This window comes from Somniosus microcephalus, chromosome 4, assembly GCF_052327205.1.
Source record: "Somniosus microcephalus isolate GS21.2 chromosome 4, FLI_Smic_1.0, whole genome shotgun sequence".
Lineage (NCBI taxonomy): Eukaryota > Metazoa > Chordata > Chondrichthyes > Squaliformes > Somniosidae > Somniosus > Somniosus microcephalus.
Window position 1 is genome coordinate 252,961,967 of NC_140990.1, and position 15,353 is coordinate 252,977,319.

The following is a 15,353-nucleotide window of genomic DNA, read 5'->3' on the forward strand; positions in this document are numbered from 1 at the left end:
GCTTTCCACCATTCCCCTACTTCTATTGTGCCCCTGCCTCCTTCTTTGCTCTGCTGCCTTGTGCCCTCTATTTCATCCAATCCCTGACTCCCCTGTGACCTCTTGCTGCCTTACCCATCCTATGCCCCTTGTCCTTATAACAGTTCCCCTATAAATGCAAGTCTTTCTTTCTTTTATGCCTACATTCTCTGACCCTCCCCATTCCCTTAACTGATCAGCCCCACTCACTGCGTGTTACCCCTCAGTCCCACCAGCCTGATCACAAACCTCCATTACCCCTATTCCTTTTTTCCTACTTTCATTTAATATTTTTACTTGAGATTAATATTTTGACCAACAGCTATTATGTTTTCAGCTTCAGGGTGATGGCACAGTCTGAGCATGTGCAGAATTTTCCATCATGTGTCAGTAGGATAGTGGCAACCTGATTCATAACTGGAAGGATACATCACCTTGTGTGTAAAAGGATATCTGAATTTCTACAAGTTACTTGAAAACAAATCTGCAGAATGAATTTTTCAGGTAAAGCTTCATAGGTTATCAATTGTTAAATTTTTAGCTGAGAGAAAGAGAGTGCAAAGCTAAGAGCCAGCTGGACATATTTCCTCATTTAGTTTGAATTATTTTTTAGACAAAAAAAGTGAATTGAATTTTGGAAGCTTTTCAAGCACACACAAAGCGTTTGATTACTATCACCTGTCCTTTTGTTATTAGTTAGCAAATAAACATTCTGATTATTCACAGCTGCACTAACGAGAGAGAAAGATCATTTGTAGCACTATTTGCTCTTTAATTTAAATGTTCCCTGAATTTTGTGTATTTTCCAACCCTACACAAACATAGAGACAACAAATACTGTGGCTTCAGTGTGGGATATGAGCTGCTGGTCTGGGAAAACAGCTGGGAAAGCCTCCAACAGCCATGGACGGGTTTTGGTATGTCGATTAGGGGAAGATCATCATGAGGTTTAGCAGCACTGGAGGGGGCTCCTGGGCTTTGGTAACTTGGTAAAGAGTGAGACGGGGCCCTGGATTTTGGCTAATGTGGTTGGGGCGGAGGTGATCAGAGTGAATGTGAGTTTCCTCTTGCTGTCAAATGCTTTTATTCAAAAATTAATTCAATTTTGAAAGCTGCTCAGATGAAAAACCCAGACTTTGATTACCATCACTTGCATTTTGATAGGAAGTGTAAACAAGGATATCACTGAGCATGTACAGGGCATTCTGCGAGGGGAAAGGGAACAGCCAGAAGTCGTGATGCATGTTGGAACCAAAGACATGGGTAGGAAAAGGGTTGAGGTCCTTCAGGCAGAGTTTCAGGAGCTAGGAAAAAGATTAAAGAACAGGACCTAGAATGCCCACTGCCACGTGCTAATGAGTACAGAAACAGGAAGACAGTGCAGGTGAATGGGTGGCTGGAGAAGTGGTGCAGGAGGGAGAGATTCAGATTCCTGGGGCAGGAGGGACCTGTACAAGCCGACGGGCTGCACCTGAACAGGGCTGGCACCAATGTCCTTGCGGGGAGGTTAATTTGTGCTGAAGGGTGAGGCTTTAAACTAATTTGGCATAGTGGGGGTTGGGGGAGGAACCAGGGTGTAGCAGCAGAGAGGAGAGCTAAGATGCCTAGAAAACTGGAGGGAGAAACAGTAACAGAACAAAGAATTGTGTTGAAAGAGCAGGAATTAGATGGGTGAAACAAACAAAGCAGACCAGCATGCTGTTGGAATGCATGTGTGTAAATGCGAGGAGTGTTACAAATAAGTTTGATGAGCTGCAGGCACAAATTGCCACATGGGGTTATGATATATAGTGGATATAATGGAGACCTAACATAAACATGGGCAGGATTGGGCACAAAACATTCCTGGCTACAATGTATTCAGGATAGGGAAGGAAAAAATTAAAGGAGGGTCGGGGGGGGGGGTGGGTGAGGGTGGGGTGGTTTCAGTACTGATCAAGGAAAATATTACAGTTCTACATAGGGATGAAATACTAAAGGTTCAAGACTGAATATATTTGGAATAGAGTTAGGAAGAGAAAAGGAGCTGGTACATTGCAGCATTCAGTGATTTTTGAGAAGGGATCTAGCACAGGGGAACTGGAATCAAAGCTTGACCAAGAAAACATTTAAATGAGCAATAGCAGGCATTCAAGGCGGAGAAAGTTCGGGTACAAACCAAGCATAATCCCATAAGGAGGAAAGATAGGGCATGCAAAGATAGAGCTCCCTGGATGACAAAGGAAATAGAGGTTAAAATAAAACAGAAAAAGGCGGTTTATGACAAATGTCAGGTACAGAATACAGTAGAAAACCAGGCAGAATACAGAGAATGCAGGGGGAAAATTGAAAAAGGATACAAGAAGGACAAAAATAGAATGAGGGAAGATTAGTGGGTAACCAAAAAATCTTGTATAAACATAAAAAGTAGAAGGATAGTTAAAGGAATGGTGGAACCAATTAGGACAAAGAAGGAAATCTTCTTGTGGAGGCAGAGAGCATGACTGAGGTACTGAATGAGTACTTTGCATCTGTCTTCACAAAAAAGAAGAGGATGAAGATAATGTCAGAGTAGAGATATTGGATGGGATAAAAATAGATAGAAAGGAGGTGCTACATAGGATGACATCACTCAAAGTTCAAAAAGTCACCTGGTCCAGATGGGATGCTTCCTAGGTTGCTGAGGGAAGCAAGGGTGGAGATGCCAGAAGCTCTGACCACTATCTTTCAACTCTCCTTTGATATGGGAGTGGTCTGAGAGGATTGGAGGATTGCAAATATTACATCCCTATTCAGAAAAGGGGAGCGGGATAAACCTAGTAACTACAGGCCAGTCAGTCTAACATCAGTGGTGGAAAGACCTCTTGGACAAGCATGGGTTAATAAGGGACAATCAGCACGGATTTGTTAAAGGAAAATTGTTTCTGACAAACCTGATTGAGTTATTTGATGAAGTAACAGAGAGGATTGATAAAGGTAATGCAGTCGATATTGTATATATGGACTTTCAAAAGGCATTTGATAAGGTACCACATAACAGACTTATTTGGAAAATAGAAGCACATGGTATTAAAGGGACGGTGATAACTCGATACATAATTGGCTAGGGGATGGCAGATGCATTTTAATGCAGATAAGCGTGAAGTGATGCACTTTGGGAGGAACATCATGGAGAGGCTGTGTAATCTAAATGGTGCTATTTTGAGCGGGGTACAACAGCAGAGGGACCTGGGGGTGCATATTCACAAATCTTTGAAGGTGGCAGGGCAAGTTGATTAGGCAGTTAAAAAGTGTATGGGATAATTCGCTTTCTAAATAGGAGCATTGAATACAAAAACAAGGAAGTCATGCTAAACCTTTACAAATCACTGATTAAGCCTCAGCTGGAGTATTACATAAGAACATACGAAATAGGAGCAGGAATATAGGCCACTTAGCCCCTCGAGCCTGCTACACCATTCAATAAGATCATGGCTGATCTTGGGCTCAAAACCACTTCCCTGCCCACTCCCCATAACCCTTCACTCCCTTATCTTGCAAAAATCTATCTCCACCTTAAATGTATGTAATGACCCAGCTTCCATGGCTCTCTTGGGCAGAGAATTCCACAGATTTCCGACCCTCTGAGAAGAAATTCCTCCTCATTTCAGTTCTAACAGGGCGACCCTTTATTCTGAAACTATGCCCCCAAGTTCTAGATTTCCCCACGAGTGGAAATGTCCTCTCTGCATCTACCTTGTCGAGCCCCCTCAGTATCTTGTATGTTTCAATAAGATCACCTCTCATTCTTCTAAATTCCAATGAGTATAGGCCCAACCTTTCTTCATAAGTTAACCCCTCACCTCTGGAATTAACCTAGTGAATCGTCTCTGCACTGCCTCCAATGCAAGTATATCCTTCCTTAAATAAGGAGACCAAAACTGTATGCAGCACTCAAGGTGTGGCTTCACCAACACCCTGTACAGTTGTAGCAGGACTTCTCTGCTTTTATACTCCAACCCCCTTGTAATAAAGGCCAACATTTCATTTGCCTTTTTGATTACTTGCTGTACCTGCATGCTAACTTTTTGTGTTTCTCTGAACTGTAGCATTTTGTAATCTCTCTCCATTTAAATAATTTACTTTTTTATTTTTCTTGCCAAAGTGGATAACCTCGCACTTTCCCACATTATACTCCATCTGCCAAATGTTTGCCCACTCACTGAGCCTGTTTATATCCCTTTGCAGATTCTTTGAGTCCTCTGCACAACTTGCTTTCACACCCATCTTTGTATCATATTGTATACAATTCTGGGCACTGCACTTTAGGGGTATACCAGGGATGAGGCTCTTCAGTTATGTGGAGAGATTGGAGAAGCTGGCATTGTTCTCCTTGGAGCAGAGAAGGTTAAGGGAAGACCTAATGGAGGTATTCAAAATTATGAGGGTTTTTTTTAAAGAGAAACCGGGAGAAATTGTTTCCTCTGGCAAGTGGGTCGGTAACCAGAGGTCATAGATTTAAAATAATTGGCAAATGAAGTAGAGGGGAAATGAGAATTTTTTTCACTTAGCGGTTTGTTGAGATCTGGCCTGAAAGAGTGGTGGAATCAGATTCCATAAGAATTTTCAAAAGGCAATTGGACATGTACTTGAAGAGGACTAATAGGGGTGTGGGACTAAATTGGACAGCTCTTTCAAAGAGCCGGCACAGGCACAACGGGCTGAATGGCCTCCTTCTGTAATGTATAATTCCAATGAATCACAACTGTGCTAGCTGTATATTTGTTGGAGTGTATAACCAAAAATGTTCGGCTCCCCCAAATCTCCAGCCCAAGTGCCATCTGTGCTCATGATGCTCGTTGTCCAGCTCCCCATTATTCACTTCCCCAACTGCCAACTGTCCATCCTCTACACTGCTCACTTGCCCCATCAAATTTTCAACAGTGCCCCAATACCCATTGCTCATCCCCCACAACTCCACCCCCCCGCTGCCATGCTCATGGTAAATTATGCTGTTTGTTTCGAATCATACTATTTTATATTAGTAGTGGGTCTCCGGTGATTTGGGGGATGTGGTAGTATTGGGGCGAGAGTTAGGAGATGAGGGAGATTTTTGGAGTTGCATAGTAGTGCAGAGGGACGAGCTGAAGTTTGGTAGCACTGTGGAGACTGAAAATCCTGAGGCTTGGTTCTGTGAAAATAGCTGGTGCAATAGTTGGTTACATTTTTAAATAAGCTTGGAATTTTTAGTATGGACAAAAGAAAGAACCAGCCTTTTATCGTCTTGACAGACTGAAGTTTAAAAAAAAAAAAAAAAATGGTTGAAAATATTTTTGATGTCAAACAACTACTTTTCATCTTCTGGCTTTTTTTTTACTTTGGGAAAAACAAACTCAAAGTCTAATGGCCTGAGAAAAGACATTTGTATTGAGAAAAATAAATTTTCTCTAAACAGTAACTTTTTAAATTACTTTTCAGTAACCAAAAGTAGGACAGGTGGTGTAATCACTATCTCTGAGTTAGTCTTTTTCTATCAGGTAGAAATGAAAAGTGATAATATAAGTCTGAAAATAAACCTGAAAATATCTTTTTGAACACATGTTGGAAAATGAATTCTAATGATTTGGAAAAACAGCTGCTCAAAAATCCTAATGCAGAATGAGGAAATATGTACTTCAGATTATATTTAATCTGATGCACATGGGGCAATGAGGCATACTGCATATGTTCAGACTGTGGCACCTTGGGATATTTCAGGCACAGGTGTAATTGCTCACTCCCTTGAGCTGACAGGCTCCTAGGGAAAAATATCAACAGCAATCCCAGATTTTTGAGAGGCTGAGGCTTCCAAGTTAAAAAGAAATCTCAATGAAGGTATTCAAAGACACGCACGATAACATTATAGGTAAGTTTAATCTCAATGAAGCTATTCAAAGACACACACGATAACATTATAGGTAAGTTTAATCATGTATATAATTAAAAAAAATGTTTTTATTATGTTAACCTTATTTTGGACATAAGTTTGTTATTAAGGAAGAAATACAGAAAAAAGTTGTTTAAACGTTTGAATTAGTTCAACTTCTTTCATTTATTAGTAGATTCTCCTGACTAGTTATTGAGGATTGATTGTTTTCATTAATCCTGAGTGGTTTATCATTGGATGTTTAGCTAACCACTGTTCTCATATTCAATTGGTATGATATGTAATTGTTCAATTGTTGCTGATTTACAAATGTGTAATTTGAGCCAATCAGATGCAAGTGTGGCCCAATCTTTGCATTCACAATTATGGGGGCTGATTGAATTTGTGATTCTGTCCATATTTCTGTGAAAACTGTAAATCTGTTGATCTCATAAAAGAACTGCAAATGCTTGAGATGCATGGGAGGTCAGTCAGCATCTACAAAGAGAAAAGACAGATTATTGACGATCTTGGTGAATTGAAGACTGAAAAATAAACGAGCATTTCCCAACTGTCAACAGGTGATTATTAGCCGTTTTTTGAAAATGAGCTCTAATTACAATGAGGGAAGATGTTGTCTCATTTACCTTGGTGATTCTGAAGTTTACAGAGCACAAAATAAAAACTACAACACTTGTATATGATCAGTAGTCCGTCTTTCTGTTTTACTAACATAGCATCTTTAAAATAGCCTCTTTTATTTAAAAAAAAAAATCAAGATAAACATTATCTGAATGAAGCTTCTTTAAAATTTGTCCACTAGCTTTATTTCAAATAATTTTGAAACATAACTGAGCAGAAACTTCTAGAAGGTTAAGGAAAATATTTCATAAGCACAGCTGACTGAACAGTACCGATGCATCTGGGAAGTTAGGTGCATTGCACATGGTCAGACTGCACATTTCAAATTTAGCTCACAGCATCACAGCTCTGGGATATCAAGTCAAACCTCAGACTTTTTGCGGAGGATGGGGCCTTCAAGTTAAAAACTTAAATGAAGGCATTAAAAGAAATAAATGACAGTTTAATGGATATTAATTGTGTTATTGTAATATACTGTTTTTTGTTTTAAGCCGTTCTTTTGTACATTAGAAATTTCAGTTACTGAGGGGAGAAAATAGTATCCGATGAAAGCAATTTGAGTGATTTGTAGGTAAAAGATAATGGGCCGGATTTTCCGACCCTCATGGGTGTGTAAGCACCCATAGGGGCCTCGCAAGTGCCGGTTTCAGGCTTGCGAAGTACATGGCACTTGTGATCTGTCAAGAATCCTCTTGACAGATCATCGCCTGCCCGGGAAAAGGGCCTCCGTGGGCAGAGTTTCGCTTTCTGCACAACTTCCGTCCGCTAAAAACCTTTAAAAATCTTAGACCTGGCAAAAGCAGGCGTAAGGCCTGCTTTTACCAGCAAAGAGTTTTTAATTAAAAAAAAAAAAAATTTTCATTCACTTTTTTAAAAGTATTTTTAAATTATAAATAAGTTTATTTTTAGCCCCGTAAAAAAGCTTTTAAATTTTTTTCAAAAAAATTAAATTTTTGTTGAAAATATTTAATTTAATGTATTTTTAATTAATTTTAAATACGTGATTTAAAAAAAGTGTATTTAATGTTTAACTTTAAGTGACCCCCATTCATACTTTTGACAGATCTATGCGTAGAGACCTGTCAAAAGTGTGAAGGGGGATTCCCTTCTTTGATGTGGTTCCCAATGGCCCACGTGATCCCAGGGGCGCTTGCGAACCACATGCGCCCCTGGGATACCTGGGCCTCTGCGCATTTCGTAGTAGAGGGGCTCAGGATCGCAAGTCTCGGGACCTATGGAGCCAGAAGATAAGTGCGTAGATTTTTTCCGATCAGAGGCATCCGCCCGCAGGAAGCCTCCGATCGGAAAATCCGGCCCATTACAGTGCCACCCAGTTGCTAGATTGTGAACTTACAGGGTGACAAGTTTGGATAGGCAGCTTCCATTACAAATGTGGACATAGGATTTACAATTAGTAATAAGTTGACATGACTCCCGAGTAACATTAGGAGATGACCTTTTGTAGACAGAAAGGGCGCGCCGACTTAAGATTTTTAATAAGATGTTAACTTGTTATCTCTTGTGGCACTGCTCAAGGTAAATTAGAATAGGAAAATTGATTTAACAGCATTGGGGCTGGTCACGGCATCTGGCAGTATTGAGAAGAGGGCAGTTCTGGATGGGATCTTGGTTTAGTGGTACTTTGAGGTAGATCCCAGAATTTGAGAACAGTGGGGTAGGTCTTGGATAACTGGAGAAGGGGTTCCAAGGGAGAGAAGGGCCCTGGGATGCAGAGTAATGGGGTGGGGGGGTGTCGGGGGAGGTCTTGAAGCATTGGGGAGGAAAAGGCTGGCAGTATTTGTGGGGGGGTTGCTGCCTAGTACGCGAAAATGCAAATATGAAGAATGACTTGGAAAAATTGGGGCTGTTTTCATTCAAACAGAGGAGTTTACAGCGTGATTTAAAATTATGAAGTGATGAGACAGAATAGAAAAAAACCAGCATGTTTCCATTGATTGGGGTGGGGGGAGGAGTCGAGAATGACAGGATATGGATACAAGGTTAAATGTATGAGATTTAGGATAGAGAGCCGGCCAAACATTTTTTTTACACTAAGGGCTGTAAGGCTGTGGAATCCGCGAGCAGAGCTGGTGATTGAAGCAGAGATGATGCCAACATTTAAAAATAGATCAGATGGGTGGTTTGAAGGAGAGGAGAATAAAGGAATATGGGTACAGGGCAGGTACTTGAGATTAGGACTACAGATCGTGTAGAAGATAGACACCAACTTGGAATGGTCAGTCTGTTAATTTTATGCCGTGACATTTTAGCAGTTGGCAGAATATATATATCCATTTATTTATATACATATCATTTTATATGGGTTTGATACAGTTTGTTTAACTGGATAGTTGTACTTTTAATTGCATATACAGCTTGTATGATACTGTATATGGTAGATGATATCCACCATATTACAGTATTGAATGTTAAGCTTATGCAGTGGGTCTTTTGAAATGTTTTTTGATACTATTAAAAGTTTAGTTGGCTGAAAGATTACTTTATTTCCTCTTAAGGCACTGGAGAAAAGACGTATGCGAAGAAAAATTACGAAAAGTATCTGGCTGCATTAAAAGGCTCTGGTCTCGTATCTTCTGAGGAACGATCTGTGACATCTGTACTAGATCAAATGGCAGGGGCAAGTAATGTGACTATTTTGGGTAAGTAACATGTTTGTGACGGTTTGGTGGTGTGTCGAATCACAAGACTACAGATTGGCAGTATTGTGACAAGTATAAATGTCTCCTTTTATTTCTGGAAGGTATGTCTATGTCCCTGTATTGGGTGAACTAGCCTGATTCCTGTGCAGACGTCGCTTCAAAGGGGAATTAGTCACCTTTGGGTGAATTGGGCAGCAGGTATTGCAGATGACTGCCATTAATGGCACTGGAAGGAAGGCGGTTTATTAAAATCAAAGTTCCCTTCTTTCAGAGTTGTAAACATAATGGGCAATTTCTGTGACTAACTTACCGTATTTGTAAAAGATTTTGATATTCCGTTGTCTCATGTCTCAGTTTGGACTTTAAAGCAATGAAGTGATACAGCTGTTGCCCTGTATCATGCTTAAATATTTCATAAATCATGTGTGCACTTGTGTTATTCTGAGATCTAGAAGAATTTCTATTTTTTTTAATTGTTTTGGAACAGGAGCTGTAAGATTAATGTAAGGTTTTATAACCTGGTATAAATCTTATGTATTATTTGGACCAATTTCAACAACTCCGGTTAACTGCTTGCTTCTTGAAATTACTCAATTTATGTATAAATTATTTAGTGATTTAATCTTGGTGTCATGAGTGACCAATAATAAGTCATCTGAAGTAGTGGAAATCTTTCTTGTAAATCTAGTTGGTCTATTTGTCCAGGACATGCTGTCCCAGATTACTTTGTACTCCGTGTTTCGCTTTAGTTCATATGCTTGCTTATGAGAACTGATTTTTGTATTGAGCATGAGAAAAAGGTATCTGAAGAATTACATATGAAAAACATCGGGTAGATATCAGCGCTGGTGCTTTGCAGAGAGAGTGTTTGTCTGGGTGCAATGAAGACTGGTTGGCAGCCCTTTTATTATTGGCTGTTTTGCCCATGAAAATGCAAAGATTTTGAATTACCTTTGGGTACCAGAAGAGCCAGAGGCAAGAGGAGGAGAATTTTTTTTGCACAGTGAGTTATGATGATTTGGAATGCACTGCCTGAAAGGGTGATGGAAGCAGATTCAATAGTAACTTTCAAAAATGAATTGGATAAATACTTGTTTTTGTTCTATAGTTTAATTTGCATAACGCATAACATTTAGATATGTGCAGTAAAAATAATTTTCTATTTTTGGTGATGTTTAAATATTGGCCAGGACACCAGGAGAAATCCCTCACTTTCTAATGACATCCTTAATGTTCACTTGAACAGCCAGACGAGACCTAATTTTAATATGTCATCAGAGGACCACACCCCTGACAGTACTGCATGAAAATGTCAGCCTAGTTTTATGTGCTGAAGCCCTTGAATGGGGCTTCAACCCACAGCTTTCTGATTCAGAGGCAAAATTGCTGTGAACTGAGACAAGTTGATCCATATATATTAAAGTATCATCTTTGTTTGCAGTAGTCCTGGTTAAAAATAAATACATAAAATTAAGCTACTCATTGCCCTATTTTAGACAGTGGTACTTAATAGTAAGCTATTTCAATGCGGAATTTATGTCCTCCTATGTGGGACCTACACAACTCGCTTCTCTCCTCCACTGTTAGTAAGAATAATTTTGATGGTTGACTATTTTTGATGCTTTATTTAGTATCGTAAGTATTTTAACGTACTTTCCAGTTTTATTAAAGATTGTCCTCAAAAGTGGTGAAATATCATGTTTAGATTTTTCCATCCTGTATTGGGTTACTGTTCTCCCCCCATCAGTAATACAGCTAACATTGTGATATATTTCTTTTTATCTTAAAGGTGCAACAGCAGAAACAGGACAGATGGATTCTTCTGATGAGGTGAGCTTAAATATAAAAACTGGGGTACTGGTGAAGTAGTTCAGCGACTAACTTTATCTCTGGGACACATTCAAATTCAGCCCAGAGTGATGAAGGTCTCCCTTTAAGATGATTATAAGAATCCTGTGTGGAAATGAATTTGAGTAGTCTCAGTCTTGGTTAGCATTGGTGCACAAGCACAAAACTGTGCTTAATTTGGCACAAATCATCACTAAATTGGTAATCTCACCCAGAGAGGCCACAGGATAATCTGTGTGGGGAATGGAAAAAAACAGTATTTTAGTAAAGCCTTTTGTGAACCATTAGCATGACATTTGTTGGGATTTAATCCTTTTGTGTATATACTTTTATGTGAGCTATGCGGAAGTTGTGTCCAAATAGACTTCCCTTGGTTCCAAATTCACAAGATAAGGTAAGGAAGGCTTCAAGGCGATTTAGACAAGTTGAGTGAGTGGGCAAATACGTGGCAGATGCAGTATAACGTGGATAAATGTTCGATAGGAAAAACAGAAAGGTAGAGTATTATTTAAATGGTGATAGATTGGGAAATGCTGATGTACAAAGGGACCTGGGTGTCCTTGTACACCAGTCACTGAAAGCAAACATGCAGGTGCAGCAAGCAGTTAGGAAGGCAAACGGTATGTTGGCCTTCATTGCAAGAGGATTTGAGTACAGGAGCAAGGATGTCTTACTACGGTTGTACAGGGCCTTGATGAGACCACACCTGGAGTACTGTGTGCAGTTTTGGTCTCCTTACCTAAGAATAGAGGGAGTGCAGTGAAGGTTCACCAGACTGATTCCTGGGATGGCAGGAGTGTCGTATGAGGAGAGATTGGGTCGACTAGGCCTGTATTCACTAGTGTTTAGAAGAATGAGAGGGGATCTCATTGAAACGCATAAAATTCTGACACAGCTAGACAGACTGGATGCAGGGAGGATATTTCCCCTGGCTGGGGGGTCTAGAACGAGGGGTCACATTCTCAGGATACGGGGTAGGACATTTAGGACTGAGATGAAGAGAAATTTCTTCACTCAGAGGGTGGTGAACCTGTGGAATCTCTACCACAGAAGGCTGTGGAGGCCGTCACTGAATATATTTAAGAAGGAGATATAGATTTCTAGACACAAAAGGCATCAAGGGGTATGGGGAGAGAGTGGGAATATGGTATTGAGATAGAGGATCAGCACGGTGGCATAATGGTTAGCACTGTTGCCTCACAGCGCCAGGGACCCGGGTTCAAATCCGGCCTTGGGTGACTGTCTGTGTGGAGTTTGCACATTCTCCCCGTGTTTGCGTGGGTTTTCTCTGGGTGCTCCGGTTTCCTCCCACAGTCCAAAGATGTGCGGGTTAGGTTGACTGGCCATGATAAAAATTGACCCTTAGTGTTAGGGGGGATTAAATACGTGGGGTTACGGGGATAGGGCTTGGGTGGGATGGCTGTCGGTGTAGGGACCGGGTGCTAGGGTTTGGATGATCAGCCATGATCTCGTTGAATGGTGGAGCAGGCTCGAAGGGCCGAATGGCCTACTCTTGCTCCTATTTTTCTGTTTCTTTTAGGTCAATCTTGATTCATCAGCTTAATTTAAAAAAAAAAAAAAAATAGAAATCACTTGTTAACTTCAAACCAGGAATAATCATGTGATGGCAGTCTTCTCTTTAACTTTCTTTGGGCAATCTCAATCCAATTTCAAATGGGTTACTGGATGCACTTTTATAAATAATGCTTACTCTGATGATCATAGGACATCATTTTGTCACCAAGTACCTTGCATAGAAGTGAGTGAATATCATTGGTGTGCAAATCTAAAGGTCTATTTTTCTAAAGCATGGATATGACATAAATCATTGATGACTTTGTTATTTGATTATAATGAAATGGGTTCCTGATGAGCTTTCAGTTTACCATCTATATATATAAAGCGGCTCTTCTGTCTGTCCCGATGTCTGTCTGTCCGTTCTCTATACGTTTGAAAGTTATAGAGCGTACCGACGCGCGCGTCGCCTCAAAAGAAAGCTTGCGATTCCGGACCGGTCATAGGCGTATTTACGTTTCGGCCAGACAAAAATCCCGCCCGCGGTATCCCAAAAACGTTCAGCGTTCCGCTCATTAGCATCTCATTAGCGACCATGTGACGTCGAGGTCCACCAATCGGACGGCGGGTTCCTTCCTACAGTTGAGTGTCGAGTGACTCGACGATTGACCAATCCTACACTTCGGTGACCTGACTGGTCGACCAATCGGTGCGTGTGTGGGCGGGCCTTATCCTTCTGAACCGAGGTGAGTGGCCGCCATCTTGATTTTTCACAATTTTTTCCCCCACACTTTCTGTGTGTTAGGGAACTAAGGTAAATATTTTAATGATGTGTTAGGGAATTAAATAACAATTTAATGGGGGGGGGGGGAGAGCCTCGGGAAATCGCGGGGGGGGGGGGCCTCGGGAAATCGCCGGGGGGGGGGGGGGGGAGAGCCTCGGGAAATCGCCGGGGGGGGGGGGCGAACCTTGGGAAATTGCGGGGGGCTCGCGCTGCCCGCACTGACCGCGCATGCGCCGCCCACAGCGGCCGTCCATCAGCCGCGCGATACACGGGGGACCTCCGCTCCGGACCTCAGGCGCTAGGCAGGGGGAGGGGCCGGAGAGAGGGACAGAGGGGAGGGTAGGGGAGCAGGAGAGGGGAGGGTAGGGGAGCAGGGGAGGGGAGGGAGGGAGACCGGGGAGGGGAGGGAGGGAGGGAGACAGGGGAGGGGAGGGAGTGGAGAGGAGGGGAGGGAGGGATAGGACAGGGAGAGGACATGACAGGGAGAGGGGGGACACACGGGCAGGGAGACCAAGCGCCCCAAAATTGCCCTCGCAACACGGGGCTCCCCAGCTAGTAGGTATATAAATAGAAGCAAATAACTGTTTGGAGTGTTATAGAAGTATAATGCAAATTGTAAGTGCTTGCTATATGTGAAGGTGATATAAAATTTATGTTGGTGGAGATAATTTAGATTGAAAACAAGTATGTGAAAATGATGAAAGTAATCATGGAAGAAGGAGCATAGTGCCGTTCATGTATTTGTGATGTCTTGAAGTGCTTTACAGCCAGTGAATTAATTTTTGAAGCACAACATGCTGTTATGTAGGTGAACACAGTAGCCAATTTGCACAGAGCAAGATCCCAATAATAGCAAATGATTGAATGTCCACTTAAATCAGTTTTTGGTGGTGGTGGCTGAGGGAGAGATGTTGTCCACGATACTGGAAGAACTCCCTGCTCTTAAAATAATGCCATGGGATGTTTTACTTCCATTTGAGCTACAGGCAAACGTCCTTGCTTAATGTCTCATCTAAAAGGCAGCATTTCCAACAATGCGATACTCGGTATTGCACTGAAGTGTCCGCTTAGAATATGCAATTCAGTATATAGATGTGAACCCACAACCTTCTAATTCAGAGGTGAGAATGCTACCAACTGATCAAGGTCAATTATTTATGCTTTCGCAGGAAAATGGATGGAATTGCAGAATACAATCCAAATTGCAGAAAATCCCTTAATCTCATGCAATTAAAACTGAATTTGATTTAATAATTACTATAAACCATTGGACCTAATTATAAATGGATGGAACTGTGTAATGCAATCTCAAACTCTGATGAAAAATCCCAGAATCCCATTAAAAAGAAATGACTTATTTAGTGACTGTTAAACAGTGGTCTTGTTTCGATTCAAAACCTGGGGTGGGTGGGGTTATACCAGGCAACCATGGGATTATTGTTATTTTGCACCCTTGATAGAAATGTGCACATTCATTAAAGTTTCGCTTCTTCCTTCAAAAGGTAAATTACAACAACTCTCTGGAGGTGAGTTAAGTTTTTCCTTAACAGATACTCCTTCTTCATTTTTCAGGAGGAGCAGGATGGCAGTCAAGGTGTTGGCAAACGGAAGAGGGTTAAACTCTGCAACAGCACCAAAGGTATTTAAAAAAAAAAACTTATTGCTCATGGTTAAAGATTTATAAATAATGATTCTGTGAAATCATTGCATTTGAAGGAACTACTTTTTCTTTGTTACCCTCCCTCCATTCATGAATGCATTGACTCCTTGCTGGGCTACGTTTCCACAGGTACTAGTTAACTTTCAGTACATTTCCGAAGTGGCCATTGTTCATGGGTCAGCCTCGAAAGAGTGGAAGGCATCACAGCCGGGTTTACTCTTGCGTTCACACACGCAACGTCCATACACACAGCAATTTAGTTGTGCTTCATTGAAACTAGTATACTGTATTTGCTCTTCATTGTGTGATCCCTCTATGCTGGGGAAACCAACAGCAGATTAATGCCTTGGTTCTGCCCGCAAG

At 41.2% G+C, this 15,353-nt stretch overlaps 1 protein-coding gene across 1 annotated transcript in view; it reads left to right on the top strand.

Moving 5' to 3' along the window:
* ubr3 (ubiquitin protein ligase E3 component n-recognin 3) overlaps nucleotides 1–15,353 on the top strand; it is a 381,077-nt gene that overhangs the window by 19,732 nt on the left and 345,992 nt on the right. The window contains 3 exon segments of the mRNA XM_085986233.1: nucleotides 9,040–9,183; nucleotides 10,973–11,013; nucleotides 14,903–14,969. Coding sequence (XP_085842359.1) covers nucleotides 9,040–9,183; nucleotides 10,973–11,013; nucleotides 14,903–14,969 — 252 coding nt within the window.